General features: G+C 42.5%; 1 protein-coding gene across 5 annotated transcripts in view; it reads right to left on the bottom strand.

Annotated features, from left to right (window-relative positions):
• The window catches only part of LOC139532074 (cullin-2), a 50,349-nt gene that overhangs the window by 21,913 nt on the left and 13,632 nt on the right, over positions 1-14,804 (bottom strand). For all 5 annotated transcript variants that reach the window (XM_071329203.1, XM_071329206.1, XM_071329205.1 and 2 more), the window contains exons 6-8: positions 4,196-4,278; positions 2,376-2,472; positions 485-595 (exon numbers count right to left, since the gene is read on the bottom strand). In XM_071329203.1, coding sequence (XP_071185304.1) covers positions 485-595; positions 2,376-2,472; positions 4,196-4,278 — 291 coding nt within the window. The remainder of the gene's footprint in view (positions 1-484; positions 596-2,375; positions 2,473-4,195; positions 4,279-14,804) is intronic.

Genomic DNA, 14,804 nt, shown 5'->3' with positions numbered 1-14,804 from the left:
CAGCTGGTAGCGCCATGAGTCTCCTCGGAGAGTCACGGAGGGCTCCAATAGTATAACACCAACAACACGATAAATGCACAGCAACAATACTCAATACCAATTTGCAGCCATGGCAAATCACATGAACTAAATCAATATTTTCTAAAATCCTAGCCTCAACGGATTGCCACATAGGCATTCCTTAGGGTCACAACGGACTGCTCTAAGGCCCTTGGATTATATGTACAAAAAGTCAAAGAAATAACATTAGGAGGGTTGAAACAGGAGTAATTTGATTTCTAAATGACCAGGGTGTAGCGTATTATGCTCAGCCCACAGAGAGCAGCAGGTAACAAGGGAGGGGAGTGAACAGCAATACATGTCCTGTCCAGCAGCCATCTTACCTTTTCCCTAAAGGCTACTGTGAGCAGTTAGACCATAGAGATCCTATAATTTACATAGCTGTATGGATCTCTATGAGTTGGGCTACCTACAGCCATCTTACCTTTTCCATATACTGTGAGCAGTTGGACTCTTGCAGTAAATTGGAAGCTTCCTGTTTGTAATACTCTCCCGTTTTCGTCAGAAATGGCCCTTCGAAGATTTCCTGATAAAACTGAAACACAATAAAAGAGTGTGAGCTGCATAGTGAGTTTAGAGAACACACAGAGTGCACAAACTGTACACCTATTGTCACGACCGTCGTGGCTATCTGTAACATTTTAAAAATCGGACATGTTGGCTGGATTCACAAGATGTTTATCTTTCATTTGCTGTATTGGACTTGTGATTTCATGACATTATATTATATTATATCCCTGTGGCGCTAGGCTAGGCTATGCTAGTCAGCGTTTCTGATGATAATGATCCCAGATCCGGGATGGGTAGTCCAGAAAGGTTAAAGTAATGATGGACTGTCGTTTCTCTTTGCATATTTGATCTGTTCTTGCCATTATATGGAATTGATCTTTTACCAAATAGGGCTATCTTCTGTATACCACTCCTACCTTGGCACAACACAACTGTGATTGGCTCAAACGCATTAAGAAGGAAAGAAATTCCACAAAATTTTAAGAAGGCACATTGAAATGTTAATTGAAATGCATTCCAGGTGACCACCTCATGAAGCTGGTTGAGAGAATGCCAAGAGTGTGCAAAGCTGTCATCAAGGCAAAGAGTGGCTACTTTGAAGAATCTCAAATATAAAATAATTTTGATTTGTTTAACACTTTTCTGGTTATTACATAATTCCATATGTGTTATTTCATAGTTTTGATGTCTTCACTATTATTCTACAATGTAAACAATAGTAAAAAAATAAAAAAATAAAAAATACTTGAATGAGTAGGTGTGTCTAACATTTTTAACTGGTACTGCGCGCTCGCACGCACACACACACGGCCAGAAATATGTGGACACGTGCTTGTCGAAACATCTCATTCCAAAATCATGTACATGTATTAATATGGAGTTGGTCCCCCCTTTGGTGCTATAACAGCCTCTACTCTTCTGGGAAGGCTTTCCACTAGATGTTGGAACATTGCTGTGGGGACTTGGTTCCATTCAGCCATAAAAGCATTAGATAGGTTGGGCACTGATGTTGGGCGATTAGGCCTGGCTTGCAGTCGGCGTTCTAATTCATCCCAAAGGTGTTCCACGGGGTTGAGGTCAAGAACACCTGCTCTTTTAATGACAGACTGATCAAGTGAAAGCTATGATCCCTTATTGATGTCACTTGTTAAATCCACTTCAATCACTGAAGGGCAGAAGATAGGATAAAGAAGGATTTTTAAGCCTTGAGACAATTGAGAATGTGTGCCATTCAGAGGGTGAATGGGCAAGACAAAATATTTAAGTGCCTTTGAACGGTTTGTGTCAAGAACTGCAATGCTGCAGCGTTTTTCACGCTCAACAGTTTGGATTCAAATAATGCAGCCCCGGCTTTTTTTTTTTCATCTGTCAGGAAGAATTACAACAAGTACTGCAGAGATGGCAAAATAGCCTCAGGGACTGTTCTTAACCACTGCCTTTTCGAGCGCTTTTCAGCACCCGTGGCCTAACCCAGGTGGGTGCTACATGTTCTGCAATGGAGGACCAGTACCTACGGAGGAGCGGATCCTATGGAGGAACTGACTGTCGGAGAAGCAGATGTGGTGCATTGGTGAAGCGCTGTCTTTTTCTCTCTCTCTGCTTGTACCATCTGCTGAAGTTACACTGCCTTTCCAATCTGAACTCCCAGCCTTTCATCTGAAGCCAAATGGAGACATTCAACCTCCATCTCTAACATCTCAATTTAAAGATGTTGTTTGTTTTGCTTTCTATGCACTTTTAGATTATTTTCTGGAAAAGTTAAATAAATTAGTATTATTAGATTCCAACATAGCACAGCTGCTTACCTTCAGAGGAAACTTTTTCTTGTACTGTTCAACATGAACAAAGGAGTTGATAACCCCATGGATTACTTTCTGATTTGGGTCTTCGCCACACCGGTCACTGGAAGAGAAGAACGACAAGCTCAATTAGTGATACTATTTCTGTTGAGCATTAACCTGTGCCTAGCTAGAGAATGTAAATAAAAGAGTAAAAGGTGACTAGTGGTTTTAAATGACATATCAAAAGCTGCCTAACAGTAACCCTGAACTGTATTAGCCTGCTATAACACGGTAATAGATACGGTCAGAACAGAGCGAATGTTCATCCTTTACCTTCACAGAAACAAACCCAGAGATCAAGTCATTAAGACAATCACAAACCGCTAAATAGAAGCACTGGTCATTTTAGACCTACAGTCCATTCGGAAAGTATTCAGACCCCTTGATATGTTTTTCCCCTCGTCAATTTATAATACCCCACAATGAAAAAGCAAAAACATGTTTAGACATTTTTGCTAAAATAAAAACAGAAATATCATATTTACATAGGTATTCAGATCTTTTACTCAGTAGTTTGCTAAAGCACCTTTGGCAGCGATTACAGCCTTGAGTCTTCTTGGGTATGACGCTACAAGCTTGGCACACCTGTATTTGAAGAGCTTGTCCCATTCTTCTCTGCAGATCCTCTCAAGCTCTGCCAGGTTGGATGGGGAGCGCCCAGGTCTCTCCAGAGTTGTTCGATCGGGTTCAAGTCGGGGCTCTGGCTGGGCCACTCAAGGACATTCAAAGACATGTCCCGAAGCCACTCCTGCATTGTCTTGGCTGTGTGCTTAGGGTTGTTGTCCTGTTGGAAGCTGAACCTTTGCCCCAGTCTGAGGTCCTGAGCGCTCTGGAGCAGGTTTTCATCAAGGATCTCTCTGTACTTTGCTCCATTCATCTTTTCCTCAAGCCTGACTAGTCTCCCAGTCCTTGCCGCTGAAAAACAACCCAACAGCATGATGATGCCACCACCATGCTTCACCGTAGGGATAATGCCAGGTTTCCTCCAGGTGTGACTCTTCGCATTCAGGCCAGGTCTGAGAGTCTTTAGGCAAAGTCCAAGCAGGCTGTCATGTGCCTTTAACTAAGGAGTGGCTTCCGTCTGAACACTCTACCATAAAGGCCTGATTGGTGGAAAGCTGCGGAGATGGTTGTCCTTCTGGAAGGTTCTCTCATCTCCACAGAGGAACTCTGGAGCTCGGGTTCTTGGTCACCTCCCTGACTAAGGCCCTTCTCCTCCGATTGCTCAGTTTGGCCGCGCGGCCAGCTCTAGGAAAAAGCTTGGTGGTTCTAATCTTCTTCCATTTAAGAATGATGCTGCTGTTTTCTTAGGGACCTTCAATGCTGCAGACATTTTTTTGTACCCTTCCCCAGATCTGTGCCTCGACACAATCCTGTCTCGGAGCATTCTAAAAAAACAGTTTTTGCTTTGTCATTATGGGGTATAGTGTGCAGAATGATGAGGAATTTTTTTAAAAAATCGATTTTTGAATAAGGCTGCAACTATGGTTGCAAAATTCCAGAAACTTTCAATAAATTCCTTTGTTTTTCCAGATATCCTGGTTGGAGGAATCCAGATTTCCTGCTCATTCCCTCCTGATTCCAGGAATCCTCCAACCAGGGATTTTGGGAAAACTAGGGAATTTATTGAAAGTTCACGGAATTTTGCAAACCTAGCTGCAACGTAACAAAATGTGGAAAGATTCAAGGGGTCTGAATACTTATCGAATGCACCGTACTTCAAGCATTTCTCCTCCCAGGCTAGCCCTGCTGAATCCTACTGTACATATCAACCAAGAACCAACTTTTTGATTTCGTTGAGCAGCATCCGGATCAGGACAGCTTGCAGTGGCTCGATCATCAGCTTCCTCCACATGTCTAGTGCTAGCTGAAATGACAAAGTGGGGAGAATTGTATGAGCATATTGTCATGACTCTCCTGTGAGGATCCAAATGATCAGGTTACAGTGTATCAGCTCTACAGAACTCTCGTGAGGTATGACACCTCACGCCCATCGAAAATTGTAAGGCAGCAGACAATTCCTTTCTGCTCTAGCATGGGCGATTGGAATGTATGTGTGTGCCTTATGAAGAGTTTACAGCCCAAAACTAGAACATTAAACCATGGACACGGGACACTATATTTCATCCTCCAAATGCTGGTAATAATGAGAGGTGGAATATGTAACATTTTGTGATGTCATTAAAAGTTAAATGAAGATGTTATGACAAACACTAACTTGAAGCATTTTCATAATGTGTATATGTTTACATTCTTTAAGTTGTGTAGAAAATATCCAGATTAAAGAGAATGTTTTTGTGAAGATGAGACGGGGATTGAAGATGTCTATCGAGATCATAGTAAATTGTGATACCTTGCCTCTTAACTACATTGGTTGCTCCTTTAATAGTTGCGTCATACTGCAACACACCTTGTGCGGGCTGCTGCAGCATTCTGTGACACGTTATCAAATTGTCAGCCATTTTTTTCTGTTAATGCAAGTTAGTGCTAGTTTGACCACCAGAGGGCATCTTTGAGAAGCATTTGATAGTCTACCATATTGGCATTACCAGAGAATGTAAAACCTTTTTTGTAATAACATAGTATATGGGATTGATTTTAAGAAATTTGGCTCAATTAATTTGATTAATATTATGGTGTTTCTATTCCGAGAAAAACAAAAAATTAAACCCTCAGGGTTTCCGTTAGGATGGAATGGAAAATATGGAATGGAAAATATGGCATTGTACAACGTGACGGTCGGGAGTAGGCTACAGCATAAGAGGATTGGAGGATTCTAAATTGTTTGCCTTCATTAGACAACTTTGTTCCAATATTTATGTAAATCAGTGACATTTATTCCCATAGTAATTCCTTATGGAACCATACCTAAATCAACATCTGCATTTTGTCATTCATATTTTTGTCATTAATTTATTAACGAAAGCATAATGATGCTGATGAAGAAGTACAGTATTGTACAGTATATTCTTTTACATTTGGATAATAAAGCATTTTGAAGATATAAGCCTCCTGCATTTGTTTATTAGGCTACTGTGCAGTCTGACAAGTAAACTTGGCCTCCAGTACATACTGTAGTAAACATGGGAAAGTGCCTAATTCCTTACATAAGGGAGAGCAAGCCATGTCTGTACTACAAAATGCAGGCACGCGGGGGACCGGGGTTCAATTCCCTGAAGGGGAGGAAGGAGTAGGCTGTCCTTGTAAATAAGAATTGTTCTTAACCGATTCCATATGTGTTATTTCATAGTTGTGATGTCTTCACTATTATTTTACAATATAGAAAATAGTAAAAATAAAGAAAAATCCTGGAATTAGTATGTGTGTCCAAACATTTGACTGGTACTTGCTTAATGAATTTGATTAATATTATGGTGTTTCTATTCCATGAAAAATGAAAAACCCTCTGGGTTTCTGTTAGGATGGAACGGAAAATATGGCGCTGTACAACGTGACGGTCCTGCTTCCTGCATGTTTCATTTGAAGTCGTGCCCAATTATCAGTTTATTATTTGGTTTATTTTGCCCATTCATTGTCAGTTAGAGACACAGTAGTGCATTGGGACCCAAAAGCATAATCAGTGCTCTAACTCCTCCTTGGTCGTTAGGGCAAATTTGGTCTGTGATAGGATTGGTTATTTTCACACCTAGCTCGGCTATTAGACTATTCTTTAGTAATAGTAGTAATGTTGAATAGTCTATTGTTCAGCTATTAGCCCTCCTCCCCAACTTGCAACAAATTGTTGTTACTCCCATCTCGTTCCTCGCCCTCTTCCACGCGTCATTCTCCACCTGAGTGGCTCGCTTATGGGCGTGCTGGCAGGATATGGCAGCATCTTCGGTTGTGCGTCAATAATTCGGTATAGCAAGTTTGTATGAAGGTCTGGTTATTCACAGGCAAATTGTTATATGCTGCGGAGGTACGTTTGTGTCTTTTTTTTTTTTTTACCCCCTTTTTTGTGGTATCCAATTGTTAGTAATTACTATCTTGTCTCATCGCTACAACTCCCGTACGGGCTCGGGAGAGACGAAGGTCGAAAGCCATGCGTCCTCTGAAACAAAACCCAACAAAGCCGCACTGCTTCTTAACACAGTGCGCATCCAACCCGGAAGCCAGCCGCACCAATGTGTGGGAGGAAACACCGTGCACCTGGCGACCTTGGTTAGCGCGCACTGCGCCCGGCCCGCCACAGGAGTCGCTGGTGCGCGATGAGACAAGGATATCCCTGCCGGCCAAACCCTCCCTAACCCGGACGACGCTAGGCCAATTGTGCGTCGCCCCACGGACCTCCCGGTCGCGGCCGGCTGCGACAGAGCCTGGGCGCGAACCCAGAGTCTCTGGTTGCACAGCTAGCGCTGCGATGCAGTGCCCTAGACCACTGCGCCACCCGGGAGGCCACGTTTGTGTCTTTTTGTCGAGAGCAAAACTGTTGTTCTGAAAGCAACTTTTTTACTTTTAATAAAAAAAGATTTTCTGATTTAATTTCGCTATCAACCACCTTCCATTTTGGCCATTTTTTGAGTGTCAGTTTGGCTACAACCAATACTGTTCAACCTTTCTTTCCGACACAAAGGAAGTCATAGCGGACACCTACGAAGGACTGTGTGATGTTGGCATCTCAGGTAAGCAGCACTGGGCGTTCTTCTGTCCAACTTCTACATAGCTAGTAGTTAGCGCCTACGATTCAGTGTCGGTTCTTAACATTCTACTATATTACGTAGATACATACATACCGTAGAATGATAAATCATGCAATTATTATTCTCAAGCTAACCAAAAACATTTAGCTACGAATGTCTGTTCTCGCCATTTTCATTTGAATTCATCTAACTTTCTTTCATGGCAACTCATAAGCAGGCCATGTCCTATTTGCTTCATAGTCGATATATAATCATATTTCATGACAGTGGAACGAAAGAACACAATATGTCTGTCCGGGAATGCTATTCTGATATGTCAGATGAAGAGTTAGACCAGAAAGTCAGGGCCATTAAGGCAAGGATGCCCCATGCGGGCTTTAGAATGGTCAAAGGAAGTCTCCGAGCAATGGGCCATCGTGTACAATGGCGAAGAGTTAGGGAGTCTTTGCAGCATGTAGATGGTGCAGGTATCATTGCCAGAATGATCCAGCTTCGTTGCATTGCTTGGCAAAAATACTCTGTTCCTGCTCCCGTCTCTCGTCCACATTGATACAAATCATACATTTATAAGGTATACTGAAGCAGGTTAATAGGTTAAACATTTCACTTTTAATTCCAATGCTTTTTTTTTTTTTACTTTGGCGGTATAGATGCATTTTCAAGGAAGGTAAGTATATTATTTTATTCGCATATTTATTTGCATACCTAATGAACAACCACAATACCAGCTTTCTGTGCTGTATTGACGGATACTGAAAATGACATCTGCTGCTTTAGAGTGAACGGTCATATCTCAGTTACTGTTTTCATATCTATAAAAAGTAAGCTATTTTCTTTACTTTCAGAGTGCCAGCTGATCAAGGGGTTGAAAATGTAGATATTGACAGATTTATGTTCACTGTCTGAGGAACAGGCCATGGAAGCTTTACTGCTGGCAAAAGTGTCCATAACTAGAGGTAATTAAACTGTTCTGTGTTCTTTTTCTCTCTTCCTCTCTGCCTTTCTTGTGGTACATGGAACCTGTCTTACATGCATACATTTTTAAAAACCTTAAGATGTCAGCTGCTAATTTTGAGATTTACACCACATAAACACTCAGCCATTTTCACTGGACTATCAAGCCCCTGTTGCTACCAAGTCATGATTTCCCTGGGGGTTAGCCTTGCAATAACCCGGTGGTGAGACAAACAGCCCTCTATATTTAAATGTTTCAGGTTCACTCAGATAGGTGTCTGCGTCACATACAGTCAGTAACCACTCAGAGAGGCACACACAACTTGCATTTCTATAACCTCGGACCCACCTCAGTGTTCACTATTCATGGAGGAAGAACACATGACCACAGAGATTAGGTTCCCCCCCCCCCCCACAAAACCTTCCTCTTTCTCTCTGTTAGAGTGGAACACTTATGGAGAGATGTTCGGAGTGCTGTGACATGTCAGTACTACAACTTGCTGCACAGTTTGGAGAAAGGAGGCTACCTTGACCTGTCAAATTATATCCACCTCTTCTGTGTGGGATATGTGCTCCTACCTCATCTGCGGGGCAGATCTGCAGCATTTCACAGAGAGTTGGAATAATCACCGTTTAAGTACAGAGGTGAACCTGACACCTCATCAGCTATTGCCTTAGCACTACACAACGGATTCAAATGATCAAGTCGTCATTAAGCCTCAAGGGGTATTTATGTATTCATTTGAGATCTGGTAATGTAAAAGTCTAATAATGACATTATCTTCCATTGTTGGTCCTTGTGTGTCTGTTTGTCAGCATAAAGTACTCTGTAGCCACTTAATGTGGACACCAGGTGAGACTACACACACACAGTTATATCAGCTGTTTTGGTGAACCCCTCCCGCATCTGAACTGGCTGACACAGAGGGCACAGCATAGGTGAGAGGTCATTTGGTCGGGTCAACAGGAAGTATTATTAAAGAGATGTTTTACAATGAAATACAGATAGAGATGTAGTAGTCCCAGAGTTAATGATCCAAGGTCAGTTTTGCATTTCACCTCCTGATGATTATGATGACTGACCGTGTTAGAATAAAAAACAAAGCTTAATCATGCTCTCTCTCTATCCACCTGTCTCTCGTCTGCAGGTATGTTTTGATGTGAGAGAGGAAGCCAGTCCTGTCATCGCCACCTCACCCGCTCTTAAGATAACCTTCGGACCAACTGGGGGCCCAAGGCTGGTTAGGAGACACCGCTAGAGACACTACGTAATTTTGATGAACTGAGAGAATATTAGGGTAGCACTGTAATTCATTAAATCATATGCTGTCTTCCCTACTCCTGTTTTACCTCTCTCCCCACCTCCTCTTTGTTCCTCTTTTTTATAATGCACACCATATGTGCATTGAAGTACAGATTTAACTTATATTTATAATATAATATTACAATTTAAATATTTATAATGCATGTATTATGTATTTATAACACCTGGAAAATGAACTTTCAATAAAGCGTTTCACATTCTCCACTGGTTGAAATTACGTATCTCATTGAAATACTTCACCTATCCTGTGTATTCAGATTAATGCAGATGAAGGGAGTTACAGTGAGGGAAAAAAGTATTTGATCCCCTGCTGATTTTGTACGTTTGCCCACTGACAAAGAAATGATCAGTCTATAATTTTAATGGTAGGTTTATTTGAACAGTGAGAGACAGAATAACAACAAAAATATCCAGAAAAACGCATGTCAAAAATGTTATAAATTGATTTGCATTTTAATGAGGGAAATAAGTATTTGACCCCCTCTCAATCAGAAAGATTTCTGGCTCCCAGGTGTCTTTCATACAGGTAACGAGCTGAGATTAGGAGCACACTCTTAAAGGGAGTGCTCCTAATCTCAGTTTCTTACCTGTATAAAAGACACCTGTCCACAGAAGCAATCAATCAATCAGATTCCAAACTCTCCACCATGGCCAAGACCAAAGAGCTCTCCAAGGATGTCAGGGACAAGATTGTAGATCTACACAAGGCTGGAATGGGCTACAAGACCATTGCCAAGCAGCTTGGTGAGAAGGTGACAACAGTTGGTGCGATTATTCGCAAATGGAAGAAACACAAAACAACTGTCAAACTCCCTTGGCCTAGGGCTCCATGCAAGATCTCACCTCGTGGAGTTGCAATGATCATGAGAATGGTGAGGAATCTGCCCAGAACTAAACAGGAGGATCTTGTCAATGATCTCAAGGCAGCTGGGACCATAGTCACCAAGAAAACAATTGGTAACACACTACGCCGTGAAGGACTGAAATCCTGCAGCGCCCGCAAGGTCCCCCTGCTCAAGAAAGCTCATATACATACCCGTCTGAAGTTTGCCAATGAACATCTGAATGATTCAGAGGACAACTGGGTGAACGTGTTGTGGTCAGACGAGACCAAAGTGGAGTTCTTTGGCATCAACTCAACTTGCCGTGTTTGGAGGAGGAGGAATGCTGCCTATGACCCCAAGAAACCATCCCCACCGTCAAACATGGAGGTGGAAACATTATGCTTTGGGGGTGTTTTTCTGCTAAGGGGACAGGACAACTTCACCGCATCAAAGGGACGATGGACGGGGCCATGTACCGTCAAATCTTGGGTGAAAACCTCCTTCCCTCAGCCAGGGCATTGAAAATGGGTCGTGGATGGGTATTCCAGCATGACAATGACCCAAAACACACGGCCAAGGCAACAAAGGAGTGGCTCAAGAAAAAGCACATTAAGGTCCTGGAGTGGCCTAGCCAGTCTCCAGACCTTAATCCTATAGAAAATCTGTGGAGGGAGCTGAAGGTTCGAGTTGCCAAACGTCAGCCTCGAAATCTTAATGACTTGAAGAAGATCTGCAAAGAGGAGTGGGACAAAATCCCTCCTGAGATGTGTGCAAACCCGGTGGCCAACTACAAGAAACATCTGACCTCTGTGATTGCCAACAAGGGTTTTGCCACCAAGTACTAAGTCATGTTTTGAAGAGGGGTCAAATACTTATTTCCCTCATTAAAATGCAAATCAATTTATAACATTTTTGACATGTGTTTTTCTGGATTTTTTTGTTGATATTCTGTCTCTCACTGTTCAAATAAACATACCATTAAAATTACAGACTGATCATTTCATTGTCAGTGGGCAAACGAACAAAATCAGCAGGGGATCAAATACTTTTTTCCCTCACTGTAGATATGCATAGGAAGTGTAGTGTACTGTTTTTTTCTGTATATATGAATTACAAATCAGCCTTTACTTAAATCATGTTTCTAGTCTATTGCATAGTTACAATGTGTAATCATTGATGTCCCAGGACTGTTGAAGTGTATAATTGTAATACATGCATAATACATGCATACACAGCATAATTCAAAGAATGGAGTTTGATACACCTATTATTGGATATGACTGAAAAAGAATGTCTCACAGAGATTCAAACCTGAACTGCACCTTTATTTGCTGCCAAGGAAGAGTACATGATCAGTGAATATATTCAATGTACAGGCTACAATGTGGGGATCCCATGTGTGGTAATAACTACAGTACATGTATATAGGACTTGCATCCTTGGCACAATAAAGTTATTATATTCTACTCAATCCATAGGCTTCATTAATGCCATTCAGACTTGAAGTCGATACAACAACTATGATAGCTGAGGTTCATAGATTCTGAACTAATATTCATACCAAACGTTGTAGGGTCCATACACAGATCGGCTACATACTGTCGCTAGCTACACATCCATAGGCATACAGTTATTTTTATCCTCCACTACACAATAAGCAAATAAATAGTTACCTAGCTAAGTTACTTCAGCTGCATTGCATGGCAAATATAAGCAAGGCAAGCTAACACAATTGTACATTCAATTTGCAGTAAATGCTTTATCTTGCTAGATTCTTTACATCCACTTTTTCACAAGACGACAGTCTGGTTTGCTGGTTTTCTCAGGAGTCCCTAAAACATTAAACAACACAAATTACAATTTCATACTCATGTCATAACACTAGCTAGGTAGTTGGCTAATGTTAGCTAGTCATACCTTTATGACCAAAAAATACGCACAATCGTTTGTCTTTACATCAATTAACATATTTATCTCAATTGTCATTTTTTTTGCTTGACTCGTTATAACATTATAATTACTTACATTTTTTCCACCGTAATGTTTTGTCAGCCATCTTTTCTGAAGAAAGTTACCAGGGACGGGTGGCTCGCGTCAAATTCGCCATTGGAACCACTCGATATGATTGATCATATAAAAACCTTGGGACCCAAATACATAATGAGTGCTCTAACTCCCCCTTGCGGTGGTCTGGAGCAACAAAGCCGTGATGCTGGGTACCTCTAAGTCCCGCGGTGTAAGCTCGCAACTTTTAAAGGAGGAACCACTTTAGCTACACCCCAGGGAACCCAGAGAGCGTACCAGCAAGACGGAAATATCCCTTTCTACCCGAGGGTATAAAGCATTTGAGTTAAGAATTAACATACCAGACTAGGATGATCACGCGCTGCAGCCGAGGTCAACGATTAGTCACAACTCCAAAACGCAACACGAGGTTGAAGAAGACAAAGGAACCTCTTAACAATCAATGCTATGGTTGAGTAGCTGTTCTAAGTACTGTATCTAAGGTGAATGAATTTAAGCAGGACCATCTAGTTATTCTCTTCAAATCATCGGTTGTCTACATGGCTTTCATCCCCATGCTGGGAGCATCAACACGGCTGTTTAGTCGTCCTCAGGAGACCCCTCTTACAGAACAAGTACAAACAAACAGACAACTAAGAGGAAGGACATTGTGAATTTAGCTTAAATTTAGCTTGTTCGCAAATCTGGCCATAACTCTATCCTCCTGATTCCTGCTTACAAGCAAAAACTAAAGCAGGAAGTAAAAGTGACTCGCTCAATACGGAAGCGGTCAGATGATGCAGATGCTAAGCTACAGGACTGTTTTGCTAAAACAGATTGGAAAATGTTTCGGGATTCTTCCGATGGCATTGAAGAGTACACCACATAAATCACTGGCTTCCTCAATAAGTGCATCGATGACGTCATCCCCACAGTGACCGTACGTACATACCCCAACCAGAAGCCATGGATTACAGGCAACATCTGCAATGAGCTAAAGGGTACTGCTGCCATTTTAAAAGAGTGGGATTCTAACTTTGACGCTTATAAGAAATCCCGCTACGCCCACGGACGAACCAACAAAAAGGCAAAGCATCAATACAGGACTTAGATTGAATTGTACTACACCGGCTCTGACACTCGTCAGGATGTGGCAGGGCTTGCAAACGATTACGGACTACATAGGGAGGCACAGCCGCCAGCTGCCCAGTGGCAAGAGCCTACCAGACGAGCTAAATGCCTTCTATGCTCGCTTCGAGGGAAGCAACACTGAATCATGGATGAGAGGATCAGCTGTTCCAGGATGACTGGGTGATCACGCTCTCCGTAGCTGATAACAAGGACGTGTACTCCAAGCATGCGCTGACCAACGAGCAAGTGTCTTAACTGACATTTTCAACCTGTCCCTGACCGAGTTTGTAATACCAACATGTTTCAAGTAGACCACCATAGTCCCTTTGCCCAAGAACACCAAGATAACCTGTCTAAATGACTACCTACCTGTAGCACTCATGTCTATAGCCATGAAGTGCTTTGAAAGGCTGGTCATGGCTCTCATACACACAATTATCCAAGAAAGCCAAGTCCCACTCCAGTTTGCATACTGCCCCAACAGATCCACAGATGATGCAATCTCTATTACACTCCACACTGCCCTTTCCCACCTGCACAAAAGGAACACCTACGTGAGAATGCTATTTATTGACTACAGCTCAGCATTCAACACCATAGTGCCCTGAAAGCACATCACTAAGAGAAAGGAACCTGGAACTAAACACCTCCCTCTGCAACTGGATCCTGGACTTCCTGACGGGCCACTGAGGTGGTGAGGGTAGGTAACAAGGGGGCTCCTGAGTGGCGTAGCGGTCTAAGGCACTAAATATAAGCGCAAGAGGCGTCACTACATTCCCTGGTTTGAATCCAGGCTGTACCACATTCAGCCGTGATTGGGAGTCCCATAGGGTGGTGCACAATTGGCCCAGCGTCATCTGGGTTTGGCCAGAGTAGGTTGTCATTGTCAATAAAAATGTGTTCTTAACTGACTTGCCTAGTTAAATAATGGTTAAATTAAAATAAAATCTAAATAAACGCAAATGCCACGCTGATCCTAAACACGGGGGCCCCTCAGGGGTGCGTGCTCAGTTCCCTCCTGTACTCCCTGTTCACCCATGACTGCATGGCCAAGCACGACTCCAACACTATCATTAAGTTCGCCGATGACACAACCGACAACGATGAGACAGCCTATAGGGAGGAGGTCAGAGACCTGGCAGTGTGGTCCCAGGATAACAACCTCTCCCTCAAAGTGATCAAGACAAAGGAGATGATTGTGGACAACAGGAAAAGGAGGACTGAGCACGCCCCCATTCTCATCGACGGGGCTGTAGTAGAGCAGGTTGAGAGCTTCAAGTTCCTTGGTGTCAACATCACCAACGAACTATCATGGTGCAAACACACCAAGACAGTTGTGAAGAGGGCACGACAACGCATATTCCGCATATTCCTCCTCAAAAGTTTCTACAGCTTCACCATCGAGAACATCCTGACTGGTTGCATCACTGCCTGGTATGTCAACTGTTCTGCCTCCGACAGCAAGGCACTACAGAGGGTAGTGCATACAGCCCATTACATCACTGGGGCCAAGCTT

Source organism: Salvelinus alpinus, chromosome 10, assembly GCF_045679555.1.
Source record: "Salvelinus alpinus chromosome 10, SLU_Salpinus.1, whole genome shotgun sequence".
In the NCBI taxonomy this organism is placed as follows: domain Eukaryota; kingdom Metazoa; phylum Chordata; class Actinopteri; order Salmoniformes; family Salmonidae; genus Salvelinus; species Salvelinus alpinus.
This window is presented reverse-complemented; position numbering and strand designations above follow the sequence as displayed.